The following is a 21,573-nucleotide window of genomic DNA, read 5'->3' on the forward strand; positions in this document are numbered from 1 at the left end:
GCTGGGTCGGAGAGGGTGTGTGAGGCTGCGCAAGTGGTGGGGGAGGTGCGAATGCGAGGCTCGGGGAGGGTGTACAAGTGTGGCAGGGCTTGTAGCTGCTATTGGGTAGGAAAGGGTGCTCAAGTGGCAGGGGAGTCATGGCACGAGCACAGTGAGGGTCGGGGAGAGTGCCTGAGGATGCGCAGATGGCTGGTGAGGCATGGCATGAGCACAGAGGCTCTGGGGGAGGGTGTGTGGGTGGGGGAGACTTTCCCAAGCAACTTGCAACCTTCCCTGCCGGCTCCCACGCTTTGTGAGAAGTTGACAGGGAAGGTCACAAATTGCAATCACGTGACTGTTTGCCAAGCACCCAGATCATAATCAGGTGACTGAGGGGGTGCTGGCCTCTTTGTTAAACAAAGATTATGGAATAACTCAGTATAGAAATTAATGGCAAAAGTCAAAGTTCCATGTGATTTTTGGAATGAACTACAAGTATAATTTTCAGCTAGCTATATACCTTAGTAGTTTACATTTAAGTAATTGCCTATTCAAAAGCCAGATTAAATGTATTCCCATCAACTATGCTATATGGTAGATTTCAAAAGATTCCCATCTCTCAAAAATGTTATCCCTGTAATGGCATTGACCTTGAAATTGTGGATTATGTTTTTATTGCCTTGTTAGTTTTACAAGAGTTTTGAGCAGGATTTGTGCCTATATTAAAATCAAGGCCAGGAAGTAATGTTTCTGAATATGATAAAATTTTACAGATAAAAATCCTGAAATTACAGTGTCAACAACCAAATATTTATTTATTTATTTGATTTCTATAGTTGCCCATCTCAACAAGTGACTCTGGGTGGTGTGCCATCATAAAAACACAAACAATTAAAACAATAAAAACAATACAAAGTATGAGGGCGGAGCTGGCATCGCGGCGATACGGCGGGCGATCCTGGGCTCCCAGGATCTCAGTCGATATCTCCTCCCCTGGACGGTCCTGATGGACCTAAGCCGTCCCGTAGAGATGGCGATCGCAAAGGGCGCGTCCCGCGGATCTCAGGGACGCCGCAAGTCCCAGATTGATCCCGGGAGAAGCTCTTGAAGCCGGCGGAGGAGAGGCAGCCAAAATGGCTGCGAAAGCCGGGACAGCTCCAAAGGAAGAAGGAAGAGAGGGGTGTCAACTGGGTGAGATGGACTTTTACTATCCAACTATTCTTAGAGAACACCTTAAGTAACTTAAAGAGATTTTTAAAAGTGAAGAAAAGTGGATTAAGCGGCGAGATTGAGCCTTATAAAAAAAGGGGGGAAAATTTTTTTTTCTTTTCAACTTTCCCTTTTTAGTGGAATTGGTAAGATGTTTTTCTCTTAAAAAAATATATTTTTAACTGGATTGGCTTTTTCTTTTTAATACTCAATAACTCTTTATCTTAAGCCTTTTTTCTAAGATTTCTTTATTGTTATAAGAAATTTATACTTTTTGATTTTGAAATGGGGAAAGTGGAGTTAAGAGAAAGTAAATGAAAGAAAGTTGCACTGCCATCTAGAGGCTCGACATAGTGCTTTTTTTCTTCTATTGTGACGCATGCTCACGGACCCTGTGCTTTCTAAAAAGATAGTGGGATGTGCATGTTTATACAGGTGCCATCCGTAACTATGAACAAGAAAGTGGAGTTGAAAGCGATTTTGAAAATATCAAGATGGAAAGTTTGAGCTAGTCACAAGAGCCCTGATTAGTGGCAGTAGCTCTTCTTTCTGCTAGAAGCTCTGCTTTGCTCTCCATTCCCCCCTCAGTTGGATTTTTTTTAAAGAGACTTAGTCTTTTCCCTCCTCTTCTTCTTCTTTTTTTCTTTTTTTTCTCCTCTTGCTTTTTTTTTTCTTATTTTTGGCAAGAATAAAGATAAAGAATCCTTTGACTCAATGAAGGTCTATCAAGATAATAAACTATACGAGAAACACAATGCAGAAAAAGATCTTTAAACTATTGAGGATGACTATAAAAAACTGGAAGAAGAGCTGCAGAAATTCCCGCAAAAAAAAGAGAAAAAAAGATATTAAAGCTAAAATGGACTTAATTAAACATAAAACGGGATCAATGGAAAAGGAAGAAATAGTACAAGAAATCAGAAACATTAAACAGAATTATTGCGAGGCTTATAAACTGAGAATTAAAAGGGTTAATCAACTGATAAATGAAGAGGGACAGACTTGTTCTTGGCACTGAGGGTGAGAAAAAGATTATACAAGATTATAATGGAAAATCGTATTAAGAGAATGCACAAAAAGAAGAAGTAAAATAATATTGAAAGAAACTACTTCAGATGTTTAAAGAAAAAACGAGGGGAATACAACAATGATGGAACTGACAGAAGCTTCAAAAAGCAGAATGTTTGAAAGGACATTTATTATTGCTTTCTCTTATCCAATAATATAGAAAAAGGAATAAACAGCTAGATATTTTGGGATATTGAATGAAAAGGGTGAACTCAAAATTATGCAAGCGCTGGAATAAAGTATAAATTTGAGATATATAGTTAAAAATTGTATTTGATTGTAAATGTTTCAAGAGATTAGACTAAAATTTATACATGGTTGAATATAGTAACATATAGACTTTAAACTAGAGACATTTTTGTTGAAACATGTAGTGAAGAATCTGGTTAGAACTGTAACCCGGTTAGAACTGTAACTAATATTGTAACTGATACTGGTTAGAACTGTAACTTTTAAGAATTGGAAAAATTAAAAAGTACTTATGCAGGAGGAAGTTATTGAAAATTATGGAATGTGCAGAGATGAGTTAAATTGAGATTTGAAATTAGAGTAAGAAGATAAGTAATTTTATATGACACTGAGAAAATATAGTAATGTAATGGATTAGGAAATTTTATAATAGAAATTTGATATTAATTATTATATATATACACATATAATTGATAGATGAAAATGTATTACTAATCCTATTGAAAGTTAAAATTTCTTGTAATAAATGATTCTATAGATTAGCTATGAATGATTAATAATTGTTAATTGATAAGTATACAAGTATATTTTGAATAGATGATATGAGAATTTAAGATTATGAAAGGGGCACCAACGAGTTGGTAACTGGTTGACACACGTTATAAAATGGAAGATGCTTTTTTTATGCCTTTCTATGTTTTTGTTTGTTCATGTATGTTTTGTGTTTGTTGTAAAAATAAAAAAAAAATTAAAAAAAAAAAACAATACAAAGTAAATATATATGGTTGCAGAGTAAAACTACAGATAGTTCTCACTTAACAACCATTTGTTTAACAATGGTTTGAAGTCACAACGGCCTCGGAAAAAGTGCTCTACAACCTGTACTCGCACTTACGACCATTGCAAACTGTCGCACCACCCCTGCAGTTATGTGATTGTGATTACAAATTCAGCTTCCCCAATGGAATTTTTTGCCGGAATTCGCTTAATGAACATGTGATTCGTTTAACAACTGCAGTGATTTGCTTTACAACCATCGTAAAAATGGTCATAAAATCAGGTCCAGTCATGTGGTGACTTGCTTAATGACTCCCCACTTAATGACCAATTTTCCAGTCTCTATTGTGATCATTAAGCAGGGACTACCTGTATTGCCATAGATATTAATATAGCCAAGAAACAAGGCCCTTAACACACTTGGGGCACCAGGCCCAGTCACATAACCATGTCTTCATGCCTTTACAGAAGGCCAAAAGGGTCAGGGTCATCCTAATCTCTGAAGGGAGAATGTTCCAGAGGGCAGGGGCTACGGCAGAGAAGGCATGTCTTCTAGTCCCTGCCAGCTGACATTTCTTGGTTGACAGAACCTGTAACATGCCCAACCTGCCGGACCAAATTGGACAGATAGAAACAACTGGGAAAAGACAGTCCCTTAGGTAACCCAGTCCCAAGTCATGAAGGGCTTTAAAGGTGACAACCACCACCTTGAATTGCATCTGGAAGCATACTGGCAGCCAATGCAACTCACCTAGCAGTGGTGTCACGTGTCGAATATCCAATACCATTTATCATTCTGCATCAGTACCAATCCACCTCATTTTGCACCAGCTGAAGCTTCTAAATGCTCTTCAAGGGCAGCCCCATGTAGAGTCCATTGCAGTAATCCATACGAGAAGTCACAATGGCATGAGTGACTGTGAGCAAGCCTTGCGGTCCAGGAACAGGCACAACTGGAGCACAACCCAAAGTGTGCACAGGCTTTCCTAGCCACAACTGCCACCTGCTCTTCTAGCAGGAGCCGTGAATCCAAGAAGACCCCCAAATTATGCACTGGGTCCGTCTGGGGCAGTACCATCCCATCCAGGACCAATGGTGGAAGAATCTTGTCACTGGATGTCCAAATACCCAAAGCCACTCAGTCTTGCTTGGGTTGAGTTGAAGCACATTGCACCCAATCCAGACCCTTAGGGCCTCCAGGCACTAGGGCAGGACATCCACAGCTTCACTCAGGTGGCTTGGGGTGGACATTTAAAGCTGGGTATCATCAGCATATTGATGATACCTCACCCCAAACTGTCAGATCACCTCACCCAGCGGCCTAATGTAGATTTTAAATAGGATAGGAGAGAGAATCAAGTCCTGAGGCACCCCACAAAGTAGGGGGTGCATGCCGGATCTTCCCCCCCATCAACACCAACTGGAACTGACCCCAGAGGAAGGAGGAGAACCTGCATAACACAGTGCCACCCACCCACAACTCTTGAAGCTGGTCCAGAAAGATAGCAAGATCAATGGTATTGAAGGATGCTGAGAGGTTAAGAAGAAAAAGGATGGTCGCACTGCCTCTATCCCGCTCCTGACAGAGGTAATCTAAGAGCACGATCAATGCCATCTCAATCCTTTAACCCGTCCTGAACTCTGACTGAAAGGGGTCCAAATAATCCACTTTATCCAGGGCCTTCTGCAGCTGCCATGCAGCCACCTTTTCAACAACCTTCCCTAAAAAGAAGAGGTTGGAAACTGGATGAAAGCTGTCCAGACTAAAGTCGAGCAATGGCCTCTTGAGGAGAGGCTACACCACCACCTCCTTAAGAGTTGACAGGACCACCCCATCCCTCAAGGAATTATTAACTACCGCCCAGACCCAATCATGTGCCCCCTTCCGGACAGTCTTAACCAGCCAGGAGGGACATGGATTTAACATAAAGGTGCTGAGCTAGCAGCTGGAAGACCCCTGTCCACCTCCTGAGGTGCAACAGGATCAAACTCCCCCCCCCAGATAACTAAGCCAGACTTAGCCCCCGTAGCCTCCATTGGCACTGCCTTAAAGCTGGAGTCCAACGTAGAGCGGATGTGAGTGACTTTATTTGTTAGATGCGCAGCATAGTCCTCACAGTGATCCTGTAGGTGAAACCCAGAATTACTCCCTGTGAGGAGGGATCGGGTCAGCCAGAATAGGGCCGCTGGGTGACTATCTGCAGATGGAATAAGGGCAGAGAAATAATCATGTTTTGCCATCCTTACTGCCATGAGGTAGGCTCTAAGAGCGGCTCTGGATCATGTTTGATCATCTTTGCTCCCTGTCTTCCGCCAGTGGCACTCTAGGCATCTCTTAGGCCTGTTTAGCCCTCTCAATTCTTCTGTATACCATGGAGAGCTACAGGAACAATGGGCATGAGGAGGTTGCTCAGGCGCGATCCAATCCAAGCCCGATCCAATCCAAGCCCGCAGCCACTCTCCCATTCCATGCAGCCACCAAGGCTTCAGTCAGACCATGTAGCAGACTTCCCAGAACAACCCCAAGCTCCCTCTGAAACCCACTAGGTCCATTAATCGCTTGGGGCAGGCCGATCTAATAGGCCCAGCCTCCCTGCAGAGGGGGGTGGCGCCAGAGAATTGGAGGCTCACCAGGGAGTCATCTGTCCATGACAGGGGAGAAACCAGTAACTTCCCCCAATTCCAGAACACCTTGCCCCTGCTCCGAGAGAAAAAGCAGGTCAGGCATATGACCACTATTATGCATCGGGCTCTGGATGACTTGGGACAGGCCCATGGCTGTCATGGTGGCCATGAACTCCCAACCTACCTCAGACCCCATGCCCAGAGAAAGCAAGTTGAAACCCCTGAAGATCATGAGCCTCGGGAACTCTACCGCCAACCTGGTCATGGAGTCAAGATGCTCAGGCAGGGAGATTACTATTCGGCAGGGAGGCTGATACAATAGCAACACTCCCAACTAATCCCTCTTAGTGCCCAACTTAAAAAATAGGGTCTCACACCCGGCAATCTGAGGAGCAGTGCCCCTGAATGCCTGCCAAGTATCTCGGATGATTCCCTCCACCGCCCTTAACCTGGGTGGTTGGCTGGTGCCACATCTGGAAAGTAATTTTAATTATGGCTATAAAAACAAGGTCTTTACTAATACATTAATAAGTCTGAAATATTCTATGTAATATTTATCCATTTCTTTTATTTGTTAAACTGTTTTATCTAATGCCAAATTTTTAGATCATATCTGTACTTTGCTCAGCTTTATATTGTATTGTATTGTAATTTATTGTTTTATTCCATTTATATACCTCCACCTCTTGCAATTATTGGCAATTCACAGCAATTTCAAAAGGCAATTTAAATGGCACAGCAATGTGAAAAGACTTACAGGGAATAAGGCATTCACTATAAATTAATATTAAAAATTAAAATCATAGAACACAACCCTGTTGATGTCACAATTCACTCCAAAACCCTCTGGAATAAATCCGTTTTAACCAGAAGGCTGTTATTGATAGAGCCAATCTCACCTTTCCTGGGATCCAACTGGGCAGAACTGGACTCAGATGGCATCATCCGTTGCCTTCTAGGTTTTATCTGCGTTGTCGTTGAAATATATGGTATTGGGACCAAACTAGGAGCTGGGAAAATCATGTCAAACAGTTTAAATATGGTTGGAGCAGACAGTTCTGGAGGTATTAAATGATGGGATATTATTAATTATATTATGTTACTATTTCTGACGGTCCTAGAATAACTGCATAGCTACAGTACCTTCAGCAGTTCACATTAAAGATTGGGAGGCGATTGAGTGCAGAGTTATTAGAAGGCTGTTATTGATAGAGCCAGTCTTACCTGTCCAGGGACCCAACTGGCCAAAACAGGACAGAGGTGGCGAAATCCACCCCTTTTCAACTTGGCCTCCATCACTAGTCACCATTGAGAAGCCAATACTACTAGGAGCTGAGAAAAGCATGTCAGACCGGTAAAATATGGTTGGAGTAGGCAGTCCTGAAGGTATTAAAGGATAGGATATTATTAATTATATTATGTTACTATTTCTGACAGCCCTAGAATAACTGGATAGCTACAGTACCTTCAGCAGCTCACATTAAAGATTGGGAGGCGATTGGGTGCAGAGTGTATGCCTTCAACTTTTACCCTGGGCTCTCCTCGAGAATCAATCTCCCCCTCAATAAGCAGAGTCAATCAGAAAAAAAAAACCAACCATGGAATAATCAACTTCCCTTCCCATTTAGAATTTAGCCATGGATACGCACAGCACTCATGCGCCCTCCCTCCAGAAGATCTTCCCATTCAGTTGCCAGAAAGAATAGGCCCACAATATTTGCCTCCCCCCCACACACACACCCCTGCATGATCTCAAGGTGAGAGCAAAGAGTGAAGAATATTCTGTGCCTCTTTCCTGCCATCTAATGGTCATCCGAGTTGCTGCACCCAATGTTGTTTAGTCGTTAAGTTGTGTCCGACTCTTCGTGACCCCATGAACCATATTGTGCCAGGCCTTCCTGTCCTTCACTGCCTCCCTGAGTTTGCTCAGTTTCATGCTCATTGCTTCAGTGATGCTATCTAACCATCTCATCCTCTGCTGTCCTCTTCTCCTTTTGCCTTCAATCTTTCCCAGCATCAGGGTCTTCTCCAAAGAGATCTCTCTTCGCATTAGGTGACCAAAGTATCTGAGCTTGAGCTTCATTATCGATCCTTCCAATGAGCAATCAGGGTTGATTTCCTTTAAGATTGACTGGTTTGACCTCCTAGCAGTCCAGGGGATTCTCAAGAGTCTTCTCCAGCACCACAGTTCAAAGGCATCAATTCTTCGGCGCTCAGCCTTCTTTATGGTCCAGCTCTTACAGCCATACATTACTACTGGAAAAACCATAGCTTTGACTATGCGGATCTTTGTCGGCAAGGTGATGTCTCTGCTTTTTAATATGCTATCTAGGCTTGCCATAGCTTTCCTCCCAAGGAACAAGCGTCTTTTAATTTCATGGCTGCAGTCTCCATCTGCGGTGATCTTGGAGCCCAAATAAATGAAGTCTGTTACTGCTTCCATTTCTACCCCTTCTATTTGCCAGGAATTGATGGGTCCAGATGCCATGATCTTAGTTTTTTTAATGTTGAGTTTCAAGCCAGCTTTTGCACTCTCCTCTTTCACCCTCATCAAGAGGCTCTTTAGTTCTTCTTCACTTTCTGCCATTAGGGTGGTATCGTCCGCATATCTGAGGTTGTTGATGATTCTCCCTGCAATCTTAATTCCGGCTTGTGATTCTTCCAGCCTGGCATTTCTCATGATGTACTCTGCATATAGGTTAAATAAGCAGGGTGACAGTATACAGCCTTGTCGTACACCTTTCCCTATTTTGAACCAATCGGTTGTTCCATGACCGGTTCTAACTGTTGCTTCTTGGCCCGCATACAGATTTCTCAGGAGACAGGTAAGGTGGTCTGGTACTCCCATCTCTTTAAGAATTTGCCACAGTTTGTTGTGATCCACACAATCAAAGGCTTTTGCATAGTCAATGAAGCAGAAGTAGATATTTTTCTGGAACTCTCGTGCTTTCTCCATGATCCAGCAAATGTTGGCGATTTGATCTCTATTTCCTCTGCCTCTTCGAAACCCAGCTTGTACATCCGGTAGTTCTCGGTTCATGTATTGCTGAAGCCTAGCTTGTAGGATTTTGAGCATAACCTTGCTAGCATGTGAAATGAGTGCAATTGTGCGATAGTTTGAGCATTCTTTGGCATTGCCCTTCTTTGGAATTGGAACATAAACTGACCTTTTCCAATCCCGTGGCCACTGTTGCGTTTTCCAAACTTGCTGGCATATTGAGTGCAGCACTTTAATACCATCAACTTTTAGTATTTTAAAGAACTCAGCTGGAATACTGTCTTCTCCACTAGCTTTGTTGTTAGCAATGCTTCCTAAGGCCCACTTGACTTCACTCTCTAGGATGTCTGGCTCAAGGTCAGTGATCACACCAGCGTGGACATCAGGGACATTAGGATCTTTCTTGTATAGTTCTTCTGTGTATTCTTACCACCTCTTCTTAATCTCTTCTGCTTCTGTTAGGTCCCTGCCTTTTTTGTCCTTTATCATGCCCATCTTTGCACTAAATGTTCCTTTCATATCTCCAATTTTCTTGTAGAGATCTCGAGTCTTCCCCATTCTATTGTTTTCCTCGATTTCTTTGCATTGTTCATTTAAGAAGGCCTTCTTATCTCTCCTTGCTATTCTCTGGAAATCTGCATTCAGTTGCTTATATCTTTCCCTTTCACCCTTGCTTTTCACATTCCTTCTTTCCACAGCTATTTGTAAAGCCTCATCAGACAGCCATTTTGCTTTCTTGCATTTCTTTTTCTTTGGGATGGTTTTAGTTGCTGCCTCCTGTACAATGTTACGGACCTCCGTCCATAGTTCTTCAGGCACTCTGTCTACCAAATCTAATCCTCTAAATCTATTCATCACCTTCACTGTGTACTCACAAGGAATATGATCTAAGTCATACCTGAGTGGTCTAGTGGTTTTCCCTACATTCTTCAATTTAAGCCTAAATTTTGCAGTAAGAAGCTCATGATCTGAGCCACAGTCAGCTCCTGGTCTTGTTTTTGCTGTCTGTATACAGCTTCTCCATCTTTGGCTGCAAAGTATATAATCAATCTGGTTTCGGTATTGACCATCTGGTGATCTCCATGTGTAGAGTCGTCTCCTGTGTTGTTGGAAAAGAGTGTTTGCTATGACTAGCTTGTTCTCTTGACAGAACTCTATTAGCCTTTGCCCTGCTTCATTTTGTACTCCAAGGCCAAACTTGCCTGTTATTCCGATTACTCCTTGACTTCCTACTTTAGCATTCCAATCCCCTATGATGAAAAGGACATCTTTTTGGTGCTAGTTCTAGAAGGTGTTGTAGGTCTTCATAGAAGCGGTCAACTTCAGCTTCTTCAGCATCAGTGATTGGGGCATAGACTTGGATACTGTGATATTGAATGGTTTGCCTTGGATACGCACTGAGATCATTCTGTCGTTTTTGAGGTTGTACCCCATTACTGCCTTTCCCACTCTCTTATTGACTATGAGTGCTACTCCATTTCTTCTAAGGGTTTCTTGCCCACAGTAGCAGATATAATGGTCACCCGAATTAAATTCACCCATTCCCGTCCATTTCAGTTCGCTGATTCCCAAGATGTCGATGTTCAATCTTGTCATCTCATGTTTGACCACATCCAGCTTGCCTTGGTTCATAGATCTTACATTCCAGGTACCTATACAATATTGTTCTTTACAGCATTGGACCTTCTTTTCGCTTCCAGATACATCCACAGCAGAACGTCCTTTCGGCTTTGGCCCAGCCGCTTCACCCTTTCTGGAGCTACTTGGAATTGCCCTCTGCTCTTCCCCAGTAGCATATTGGACACCTTCCGACCTGAGGGGCTCATCTTCCAGCGTCATATCTTTTAGCCTTTTAACATTGTCCATGGGGTTTTCTTGGCAAGGATACTGGAGTGGGTTGCCATTTCCTTCTCCAGTGGACCACATTTTGTCAGAACTCTCTGTCATGACCTGTCTGTCTTGGGTGGCCCTGCACGGTATAGCTCATGGCTTCACTGAGTTACGTAAGCCCCTTCACCACGACAAGGCAGTGTACGCTTATTTTCTCTCTCTCTATTCCTTCATGAGCAGGAAGGAGGAGAACAGCAAGAACTGGAGGAAAGTGGCCAGCAGAGATTGCCGGGAAGCTACAGGACCTCCAAGGCCTATAAAAGGCAACAACTCATTTAGGAGGAGCAGTGGAAGAGGCAGTGGGGGTAGCAGCACCCTCAGTGGTTCTTCCCTCGCTGGTTCTCTTCTTCTTTCTGCACCGCTTTCTTTTTTTTTTTTTTTTGCTAAGGCTTCTATTTGGGCTTGAGCTACAAACATTCTGATGACCTCTAGGCATGGCAGCAGAAGAGATACGGAAAACTCTTTTTGTTGTCACTTAGTGGCTTTCTGAATGTTTGGTCAGACTTAGCAAATTGCCCCACCTGATTAGGTCTGCTGAGCACCTGGGTTAGGAGCTGGTGCCAAAGTGATCCTGATAGCCAGGGTCATCTGTGGCGGTGGTGGTGGGGAGTTAAGATGGCAGCTGCAACCACGTGATCAAAGTCCCCCTTTTCTTTACACGTGGGCACACCTCCAAAAAAGAGGGAAAGTAGAGCAGCCCCAAGGCTGAAATAAGGAACTTCCTTCCCATCCAGTTTTTTTCATATCTCCCCATTTGTGGCCTCCCCAGCCCTCTGATCATTTCTACTACTTCTCCCTAACAGTGCATGATTCTAAAATTACCCAATTCTTCAAACTCTTCCTGCTTCAAGTGATGGATCTTTTCTTCCTGGCTGGAAGTATTAATTGTGAAAGTTTCCTCGAATTTTGGGCAAGGCAGCTCATCTTTAGGGTATATTTCAACTTCAAAGCACCGTCGTCCAAGAACCTGTCCTCTGTGGGAGAAAAAAAATGGGTAGGCAGAAAATAAGTAGAAGCTTTAATAGCTGAAAACTTGTGGCCCAGCTGCTGGGGACTCCTGTACCACTTATTTTTCAGAGAATCCAGAAGCCCTGGTTCATAGCACAGCTCTTTTCAACCCTCAACACCCCATTTGTCACACATGAGAAATTAGAGGTTTTGGCTCCCATGTTCCCCAAGCTGAGCACTGCCATACTTTGAAGAAGAATACCAGGAATAGGTACTGACCGTGGAGACTCCAGTGTAATGATGGTTAAAATGGAACGCCGGTTCATGTTAACAAAACAGCTTGTATAGCACATGAACTTGTACCAAACAGTGGTGCTTTTACTGAACTCCTGCAGGGAAAAGAGAAAATTATCCATCCAATCTCCCCCCACGAGAGAGGGAAGCTTCAGAGGCAGTAACAAAAAATTAGGTAGCCAAAAATTAGACCTTAACTGTGAAAGAATGTAAGCAATTTCAATATTAATATGTGTTTTAGTATGGAGCTCCTGAGCACGGCGAGAGTATAAACTATAGTACCAAATATTCAGCTAGCAGGTAGACTTCAAGAGGAAGTCGTCTCTTCAATGTATTAGACCAGCGTTTCTTAAACTTTTTGCTCTCAGGACCCCTTCCCACTTTTAAAAATTATGGAAGACCCCAAAAGAGCTTTTGTTGTATGGGATATATTTATTGATATTTACCATATTAAAAATTAAAATTGACCCATTTGTAGGATATTAATTTATTGAATCATATAAAAATAACAATATTAAATCCATTAGATGTTAACATAAATATTTTTCATGAAAAACCCTATATTTTTTAACAAATAAAAATAATAATGAGAAGAGTGACATTGTTTTACATTTTTGCAAATATCTTCAATATCTGGCAAATAAATTTAATTCTGCAGACCCATGAAAGGGTCTTGGGGGACTCCCAGAGGTCCTCAGACCACACTTTAAGAAACACTGCATTAGATTGTTAGAATTAGATGCGAGAGGAGGTGAGTTTGGCTGTTACAGCTAGTAGAAAGTTTTGCTGTTGCCCGATGGAAGTATGATTCACTTACCTTTGTCTTTAGGTTTTCTGGGTAACCAATCATTTTCTTACACACCTGTAGTTTCTTGTTTAATTATAAATATAGCCTAATGCCTTTGTTTTGGGGTCTTGCCCATGGAATGTTGCTGAACCTGTCCATGGGTGCTTGGCCTGGCTTTGCAAACCCAACATAAAATGTTTGGAGGCTGAATTACTCTGTTGTCCTGCTTGGGTAGACCAAACAAACTTCATCTTGAGAAGGGATAGAAAAATTGTAAGTTGAGAAGTTCCTTCCATTGGTTCAAAATAGGGAAAGGTGTACGACAAGGCTGTATACTGTCACCCTGCTTATTTAACCTATATGCAGAGTACATCATGAGAAATGCCAGGCTGGAAGAATCACAAGCCGGAATTAAGATTGCAGGGAGAATCATCAACAACCTCAGATATGCGGACGATACCACCCTAATGGCAGAAAGTGAAGAAGAACTAAAGAGCCTCTTGATGAGGGTGAAAGAGGAGAGTGCAAAAGCTGGCTTGAAACTCAACATTAAAAAAACTAAGATCATGGCATCTGGACCCATCAATTCCTGGCAAATAGAAGGGGTAGAAATGGAAGCAGTAACAGACTTCATTTATTTGGGCTCCAAGATCACCGCAGATGGAGACTGCAGCCATGAAATTAAAAGACGCTTGCTCCTTGGGAGGAAAGCTATGGCAAGCCTAGATAGCATATTAAAAAGCAGAGACGTCACCTTGCCGACAAAGATCTGCATAGTCAAAGCTATGGTTTTTCCAGTAGTAATGTATGGCTGTGAGAGCTGGACCATAAAAAGGCCGAGCGCCGAAGAATTGATGCCTTTGAACTGTGGTGCTGGAGAAGACTCTTGAGAGTCCCCTGGACTGCTAGGAGGTCAAACCAGTCAATCTTAAAGGAAATCAACCCTGATTGCTCATTGGAAGGATCGATAATGAAGCTCAAGCTCAGATACTTTGGTCACCTAATGCAAAGAGAGATCTCTTTGGAGAAGACCCTGATGCTGGGAAAGATTGAAGGCAAAAGGAGAAGAGGACGGCAGAGGATGAGATGGTTAGATAGCATCACTGAAGCAATGAGCATGAAACTGAGCAAACTCAGGGAGGCAGTGAAGGACAGGAAGGCCTGGCGCAATATGGTTCATGGGGTCACGAAGAGTCGGACACGACTTAACGACTAAACAACAACAAGTTCCTTCCAACAGATTTTTCTCCAACAAACCTCCACTACAGTTTTTTTCAAGAGTTGGAATTAAACAATTTACTTTGAACAGAATAATGTTCAAGATTTGTTAATCAACTTTGGGGGATAAGAGTCACCCATTGGGGGAGATGGGCGGCATACAAGTTTAATAATAAATAAATAAATAATTTTTATACCCTCCATCCCAGACTGATACTAGGACCAGCTTATTGCTATAGGATGCAGAATGGTGACCAACATGCTAATAGAGTTGCTTTTGTTGTCCTTACTGTGATAAAAAGGGGAAGGAAGGAAGGAAGGAAGGAAGGAAGGAAGGAAGGAAGGAAGGAAGGAAGGAAGGAAGGAAGGAAGGAAGGACACTGAGTGCTATTCAGCAGTGGAACAGCTTGCTTCCCAGAGTTCTGGGTGCTCCATTGCTGGAGGTCTTCAAGAAAAGATTGGACAACCATTTGTCGGAGATGGTATGAGGACTCCTGCCTTTGGCAGGGGGTTGGACTAGAAGACCTCCAAGGTCCCTTCCAATCTTATGATTCTATGATTCTGTGATTCCCAAAATCTGCATGGAGGGATGGTGCCAGGTATCGGAGCTGGGAAGAACTCAGTGGAACGTTTGCAAAACCCAGTTCCCAAATCAGAATAGTCCCAGTTTTAATAGATGTACTGCATGTGGACAAGACATTAGATCAATGTTTCTCAACGTGGGTAACTTTAAGATGTGTGGACTTCAACTCCCAGAATTCCCCAGCCAGCAATGTTGGCTGGAGAATTCTGGGAGTTGAAGTCCAGACACCTTAAAGTTGGCAACGTTGAGAAACACTGCATTAGATGGATAATTTTCTCAAATTTCTTCAATGGTAAGAGAATTTTTCCAATATGTTCTCAAAAGCGGGGCTCCCTGTTAGTGGTAACAATAACATTCCTATTTTTAAAAAAGCCCAATGGGATGGACACCTTCATGTCTGCTGCTGGGACTTAACAGAAGGTGTGGAAGCCACAGAGGCTTCAAAAGACTGGTAGAGAGACAATTGGCCAATGAAAGCCAGGCATTCACACATACCCTTTTGCTATTTTGTAACTAAGTGAAGAAGATTGTGTTTCATCCATGAGAATTTCACCAAATTTTTCTTCTCTTTTTTGAAACATTTTCTAAAGCAAAGGCTCGTTCATCAAACCAAATGAGATCAGGAGGGGGGGAAATATAGAAGAAATTCCTGCCCAGCAGTAATCTTAAATAATGAACTTAGGAAAGGAACCTTCTCTCAAAGGCATTTCCTCCTTCAGCCTACAACTGCGAGTACCTCAAAAGGAACAGTAACGCTATGTCGCTTGGTCTCTAGGTTGGAAAAATACTGGGCTTGTTCATTCCCTTCCACCTGGATTAGGTGCTCAGCATGGTCCACATCTGTCATAAGACAAAGTTGGGAGGAAGAGAAGAGAAAGGGATTGGTTTAGAGTGCGGCCTTGGAGGACCTCATTCCGTTCCAAGCTCCTCTGGAAACATCTCCCCAGCTATGATTCTGCCCTGGAATTCACAGACTCATAATAAAAATTGGCTTCCAGCCCTGGAAGGATGAGCATTCATATCATGAGGAATTGCCCCTAACCTGACATTTACCTGGGGTTAAAACATTGCTCTGGACTCCCAACACGCAGATGGATGATATTGTATATCCCCTTGGTCTGCATGAAGGTTAAGATTAAGTGATCAAACACCATGATGTTATTGTCACGAGAAGGTGAATTCTCAGTGCCTATGTTCCAAACATCTTCATGTTTAATTAATATCACTATATCTATAAAAATGAATGTTTTTTTATTATCTCTCTCTCTCACCATCCCCAAGATCCAGATGGCACCCTCTCTGCTGTTGATAAGCAATCCCTTTGTCTCAGCTCTTCCCATGGTAGAAGGAGAATGATAATTAACAAAAATCTATCATGTAATAAAGAATTGGCTTTGGTCCCTGTTCACCCTATCGCACGTCCTCTTCCTCTGCCCCATAATGCAAAAGGAAAGGCAAATCCATTCCTCTCCTTGTTACCAGAAGTGGGGGAGAAATTAATTTAGTTCATATTAAAATATGTTAATAGCTCATATTAAACTATGAACTTAGTTTGCATTTCAAAACAATGGACACTAAACTTAGCTGTCCTTTGAAAATATTTTGCAGGATGTGCAAACGTGTGCAGGAATTTTAAAAACTGAGTATATCAGACAAAACTGCAAAAAGAATGTTTTGGGACAAATGTGCATAAAAACAGTATATGTTTCAGCAAACCCTCTGAAAAATCCTTCCCAAGTGCAATGAGCCAAAAGGGACAGATTTATGAAAATGAGAAATTGACAGATTCAACCATCACTTGAGGTTGAAGGCTCTAGGATAAAACTTGCTGGCAAGTTTTGGCGATCAGAATTGGAAGGAGTGGGTTTTCAGGCTCAAGCAATTTCAACTTTCAGTTTAAGGAATGAAAAGTTCTGCTCAGGATGTCCTTTTGCAAAACTGTCTAAGCTGCATCCTATGTCCAAGTACTCCGATGATTAAAGCACGTTATTTAGCCAAAACTCACCACTGCTGTCTCTTAGGAGTTGCTCATGATGGGGGCAGCATGTGACTACCTCTCCTGCATACTCAGGGTCCCTGAACACAGCCATGGCACGGATGATGGAGCCAGAAGGCAATGGAAAGGACACATTCATGAGGACTGGGAAGGAGACACATCGGCAACAGTACACCTTGTTGAGTTCTTCTGAGTACTGAGATGAGGGACAGAAGGTAAGAGAGAAAGAAGAGGAAGGTTAGCCTCCTTGTAAGAGGCCAAGCTGACAGATGTTACTTGCTTCTGAAATAATCTAGGCACCCTCATCTTCTGAACCATACGACTAGCAGCCTGTTAGCCCTGTGAGGTAGTCCAGACAATAAGCACAACCAGGAGTACTAGCTCTACCTTTATTGTTAGGTTACATTAACAGAATATTGCAAGACTGAAATGATTTTTCCCCTCCTTTTTTTTTTATTCTCTGGAAAACTAGAGAGGGTGCCTCTGAAGTATTTCCCATGCCATCCCCCCTTCTGTGGGCTGAGACATCTTTTACATGCTGGTTGTCCGGTCTGTGGCACTCCTCCTGTCTCCCAAGGTTGTTCCCACATACCGTTACACAGTCAGATCCCTACCCTTCCCTCTCCCCCCCAAAAGGCTTCACCAACCCCTTTCCTCTACAGCCTTCAAAGATAGGATGACACAGATCAAACATGCTATGGGCCTCTTCCCCATGAGGAGCAAATTCTTACTCAGCAGAAGGCATTACTAGCTTACCTGCAGAAAAACATTTGTATTACAATTTCCACTCAACTTTAATTTTTTTGTTTTAACTTACTTGCATAAATAATGTTGTACGCCGCCCAGAGTCACTTCTTGTGGGATGGGCGGCCATATAAATTTGACAAATAAATAAATAATACATGAAGTGTCTTCAAAATTCTCTTCAGCATCATAAATAATTCCACAGGTCTTCCCTGGAACTTTCCCCATGGCTCAATTAAAGTACTACCCACCCATTCTTGAGCCTGCAGGAAACGATGCTGTAAGACTATAAAACTGGTTGTCCTCATTGCCCATCCCTTGCCTGCCTCTACTGGCTCTGCTCTAGATGGTTGCTGAATGATGCTGGACGGATTTCAGGGGTGCAGGCTCCCACTTTCCAATGGTCACCAGCCAGCAACAAACCATCTGTCAGTTACTGCAGGGCTTAATTGGCAGGTGGTTTTGACCAATGGCTACACCTGACAGTTGTTCAGTGGGCTTATGCAGATGTGAAGTTTTGAAAGAATTCAAAACCTGCCATCTCCAGCTTCAATTGCACAAATCTAGCCCGCTTTCAAAACTTGCCAGTCAGCATCGCAAACCTGCTGAACAGTTGATCAATGGACTTGGGGAGATGCTGGATTGGTCAGGAAGCTTGACTCACATGGGTTTAGCATTCTTGCCAAGTTCTGCACTACTGCACAAGTTGAGCCATTTGCCAAAACCAACCAGCTCCTCGAGCCACAGATCAGCTTGCAGTGGGCTCTGGGAGATGGCAGGTTTGAAAGAGCTGAGCTGCCCAGAGGTGGCTGTTTGAAACTCAGCTGCTCCTGCCCCGGAGATGAGACTCTGGGACACTGTGGGTGCAGGAGGACCTGCAGAAAGGGGAAAAGAATCTTGCAAGTCTGGGCCAAATCAGAAGCAGCTTTTGCAAAAGTCTGGCCCTAAACTATCTCTTACCAGTGTGGGTAGGTAATAGACCAGGACAGGGGAGAGTTTTACTAAAAAAAAGAAAAAAAAGTGGCTAAAGATGACTGCCCCCCCTCTTCAATTCTGCTAAGGCTTCAACTATGACCAGAATTAGGATAAAAAAAGGAGATAGGTATCCAGGCCTTCTCGCAACCTTGACGATTGCCAACAATTTAGATGAACAAATATTCCTGGCCCCCATACAAAAGGTGTGGTGAAAGGGAAAAAGGTGTCCCTGACCTGCTACCTCTCTATATCCAAAATTAGTTTTAAGAATCTTAATCTGGAGGAGGGCTGAGAAAGTGATGCAACTTTTATGACAACCGCCAAAGCATTATTTAAGCATTCCTTAAGAGATAAAAGAAAAAAGTTGAAAAGATGATGTCTGTTTCCTATGATTTAGTTACACACGTGCCTGTGACACAGATGGCTGGTCCTCCCATAATTCTCCCCTCACTGTCAGCCCCACTAGGCCGAAAATTAGCTCCACTGGAAGAGCAGAACTATACTTCATTGAAATAGGCTACCTTGCAAGTCTGGCTGGACTTTACGTCCCCTCATACCTGAGTGAATCAGGGAGGTGCTTGTCTGAGCTGCTTCCAAATGTCATCTTGTTTGCCAGGACTTAAAGAATGTCTCATCCCCTCTTGCCTAGGTAACAGTTCTTGTATTTCTGTCAAGGTCACCTCCCTTATCCTCTGCACTCACACATTCCCCCTAAATCCTTACATAAGCAGAGCTTCCCCCTAAATCCTTACCCAAACATCAGGGAGTTCTGATATTCCTTCCAAATCCAGCTGAAACCCAAACGCGCCTGCATATTCTTCCGTGAAAGGGACAGTGGAAGTGGCACTGAGATCTGGAATATGGACCGACGCTTCCGCCATGGAAACTTGAAGATTTGAATGCAGATTTGACAGGTGGCACAAAGCCTATGAAAAATGAAAACAAGAAATCAAGCACAATATTCCACACACCTCTCTTCCCCTTACTTCCACCTTAGTCCAGAAATGCAATAATATTTCATTCTACTTCTAATATCTCTTTCAACTACTTACGCTTGAGGCTCTATGTCTGCCTTCTTCAACTTGGAGCACTCCAGCTGTGCTAGGACTATAAAGTCCCTGCTGGTTAGGAATTCTGGGAGCTGCAGCCTCAACCCATCTCAAGGACTGTAGGTTGGCAAAAGCAGGTACAGGCCCAGTAGCATCTCACCTTGCAAACTACAGTTCATCCCACACATGGACTGGTTCTCTCATCAGCATTGGCTTTTAAATGACAGCTGGTCCAAGGGACATGGAAAAAATCTGGGGCTTTGTTATTGCAATGAGGGAACAGCATCAAAGAAAGTTTGCATTCTTTTTCAGTACCTAGAGAAGAACTTCATTCTTTTCTTTCACCCAAAAATACACAATCATGCTTTGCACTAACATGAAGCATTTCACCAGACACAATACTCAACATCGCCAGGAGGACACCAACCTAGGGGAAGTGGTAAAGCATTGGGAGGAACCCAAATTTATTTTGGTTCAGCAGGTCCCTCGAACTTTATTTCTGAGCCAGCGTGAGGTCATGCACTTTTAGGAGCTCATAGTGTCACCAGGAACCAAGCTTGACATGAAGGTCACACACACACACACACACACACACATAAAATGACTCTGACTTCATAGAAGAACAGCCTGTTTGACTGAGTGAAATAGTTTTGCATTTTGGCACAGAGCAGTGTTTCTCAAAGTGTGGTCTAAGGACCCCTGGGGGTCCCCCAAAACCCTCTCAGGAACCTGCAAATTCAAAACTATTTGCCAGCCTATGTTGAAAAATAATACAATATTAAAATCCCATCAAACAATCATGAGAAGCAGTAGTGGCAGCGAATGCCGCGGTTTAAATTTTTAATACAGTTGTTGTTGTTCAGTCGTTAAGTCGTGTCCGACTCTTCGTGACCCCATGAACCATATTGCGCCAGGCCTTCCTGTCCTTCACTGCCTCCCTGAGTTTGCTCAGTTTCATGCTCATTTAATACAGTAAATACTGATAAATATAAACCGTACAAACAAAAGCTCTTTTGAGGGTCTTCCATAATTTTTAAAAGTGGGAAGTGTGAGAAACAAAGCTGCACAAATAATCCTTGGGTTTGAAAAGGCAAAGTTTATTGACGCTTCTCAGCTAACAGGCTGCAAGAAGCGTGCCGTCAGAGATTTTAGCAAGGTTTTTATGCATCCCTTCACAGGTCCCTTGGTCCTGCCTCATTTTTACCCCTGGGGGGGGGCAAATCTGAGTTCACAACCTATCCGAGAGGCCTAAAACAAATACATTATACAATGATTCCCAACCCCCCCTTTTTTTTTCTTGTTCAGAGCTTATAATTTTCTTGAGATAAGTTTCAAGGCCCAGGACCATCTGTCTTCACTAAATAACTGCCTTTTGTGTTATTATCTTTTCTTCCTTCCTTGTTTTGCACATTCTTACAAATAAAAGGCAACACTTGTTTCCTTAGCTTTCATCCCCATTTCTCACCTTGGTGTGAGTAATCCCTTCCTTTCTGTAAACAAGTTCAAATTCCAAGCCTAATCACTTTAACCATTTAGTTGCAGAAAGCCTTGTTACTAGGAAGTTTTGTTAAAAGGTAATTTCTACTCCTTACAGAAGGGAGAGAAAAAAGTTTAAGAAACACTGGCAGAGAGAACAGCAATAGTCCAAAGCTGATTTGGGACCGAGGGGTTCATGAAGATCGCTCTCTTATTCGGGCTGCTTGAAAAGCTCCGTTTCAGAGTTTCAAAGCAAAAGCAAAAATGCAATCTGGGTGCACGATGAGTTTTTTCAGTCCAGGATCCAGCTGGGGGGAAAGGTTGGGAGGGCCAGTACGAAGAGCAAGGGGAGATCGTTGTTTCCCTAGGCTGGACTGGGCTGGAAAGCCATCTTACCTTCCCAACTCCAGCCCCCCTTCCAGCCCTGTTGTCTGTTCTTCAGACAGCGCAGAAAACCCCGTGAAGCTCCAACCGCAAGCGTGTCGATTCTTTTCGAGCACAAGAAAATCTCACTTCGGAACAACAGGGAAAGAGAAACTAGCTCCCCCATCTGCTTAAAAAAAAAGTAAAATAGCTCTTCCGGAGGGAAATGGCCAATTGAACACGGCTCTGTTTTTGTGCAGCCGACGCCCGCAGTAATTAGAGGAGCTGGCGATCGGGTCCGGTCTTCGGAATCACCTCCAGATGAAGGAAATGCCAGGATTACCCACAGGCAGTCCTTAACAGAGGCTCCCTCTGAAGGAATTGCAATCCAGCAGTTTCCAGCTG

At 43.0% G+C, this 21,573-nt stretch overlaps 1 protein-coding gene across 5 annotated transcripts in view; it reads right to left on the minus strand.

Annotated features, from left to right (window-relative positions):
• Positions 1-21,558, minus strand: part of LOC103066013 (uncharacterized) — a 50,879-nt gene extending 29,321 nt beyond the window's left edge. For 3 of the 5 annotated variants that reach the window (XM_088142585.1, XM_088142587.1, XM_088142590.1), the window contains exons 1-8: positions 21,202-21,558; positions 19,033-19,206; positions 16,571-16,757; positions 15,302-15,405; positions 11,963-12,072; positions 11,558-11,709; positions 7,072-7,227; positions 6,747-6,857 (exon numbers count right to left, since the gene is read on the minus strand). In XM_088142585.1, the coding sequence (XP_087998711.1) occupies positions 6,747-6,857; positions 7,072-7,227; positions 11,558-11,709; positions 11,963-12,072; positions 15,302-15,405; positions 16,571-16,757; positions 19,033-19,161 (949 nt within the window). In that variant the 5' untranslated portion in view covers positions 19,162-19,206; positions 21,202-21,558. Of the gene's footprint in view, positions 1-6,746; positions 6,858-7,071; positions 7,228-11,557; positions 11,710-11,962; positions 12,073-15,301; positions 15,406-16,570; positions 16,758-19,032; positions 19,207-20,794 lie in introns of those variants that run through there. The other 2 variants (XM_088142586.1, XM_088142589.1) reach the window with 2 other exon arrangements.
• Positions 21,559-21,573: the final 15 nt, after the last annotated feature.

This window comes from Python bivittatus, unplaced genomic scaffold, assembly GCF_059951505.1.
Source record: "Python bivittatus isolate LINGU-HERP-01145 unplaced genomic scaffold, Pbiv_v1 ctg000440_np1212, whole genome shotgun sequence".
Lineage (NCBI taxonomy): Eukaryota > Metazoa > Chordata > Lepidosauria > Squamata > Pythonidae > Python > Python bivittatus.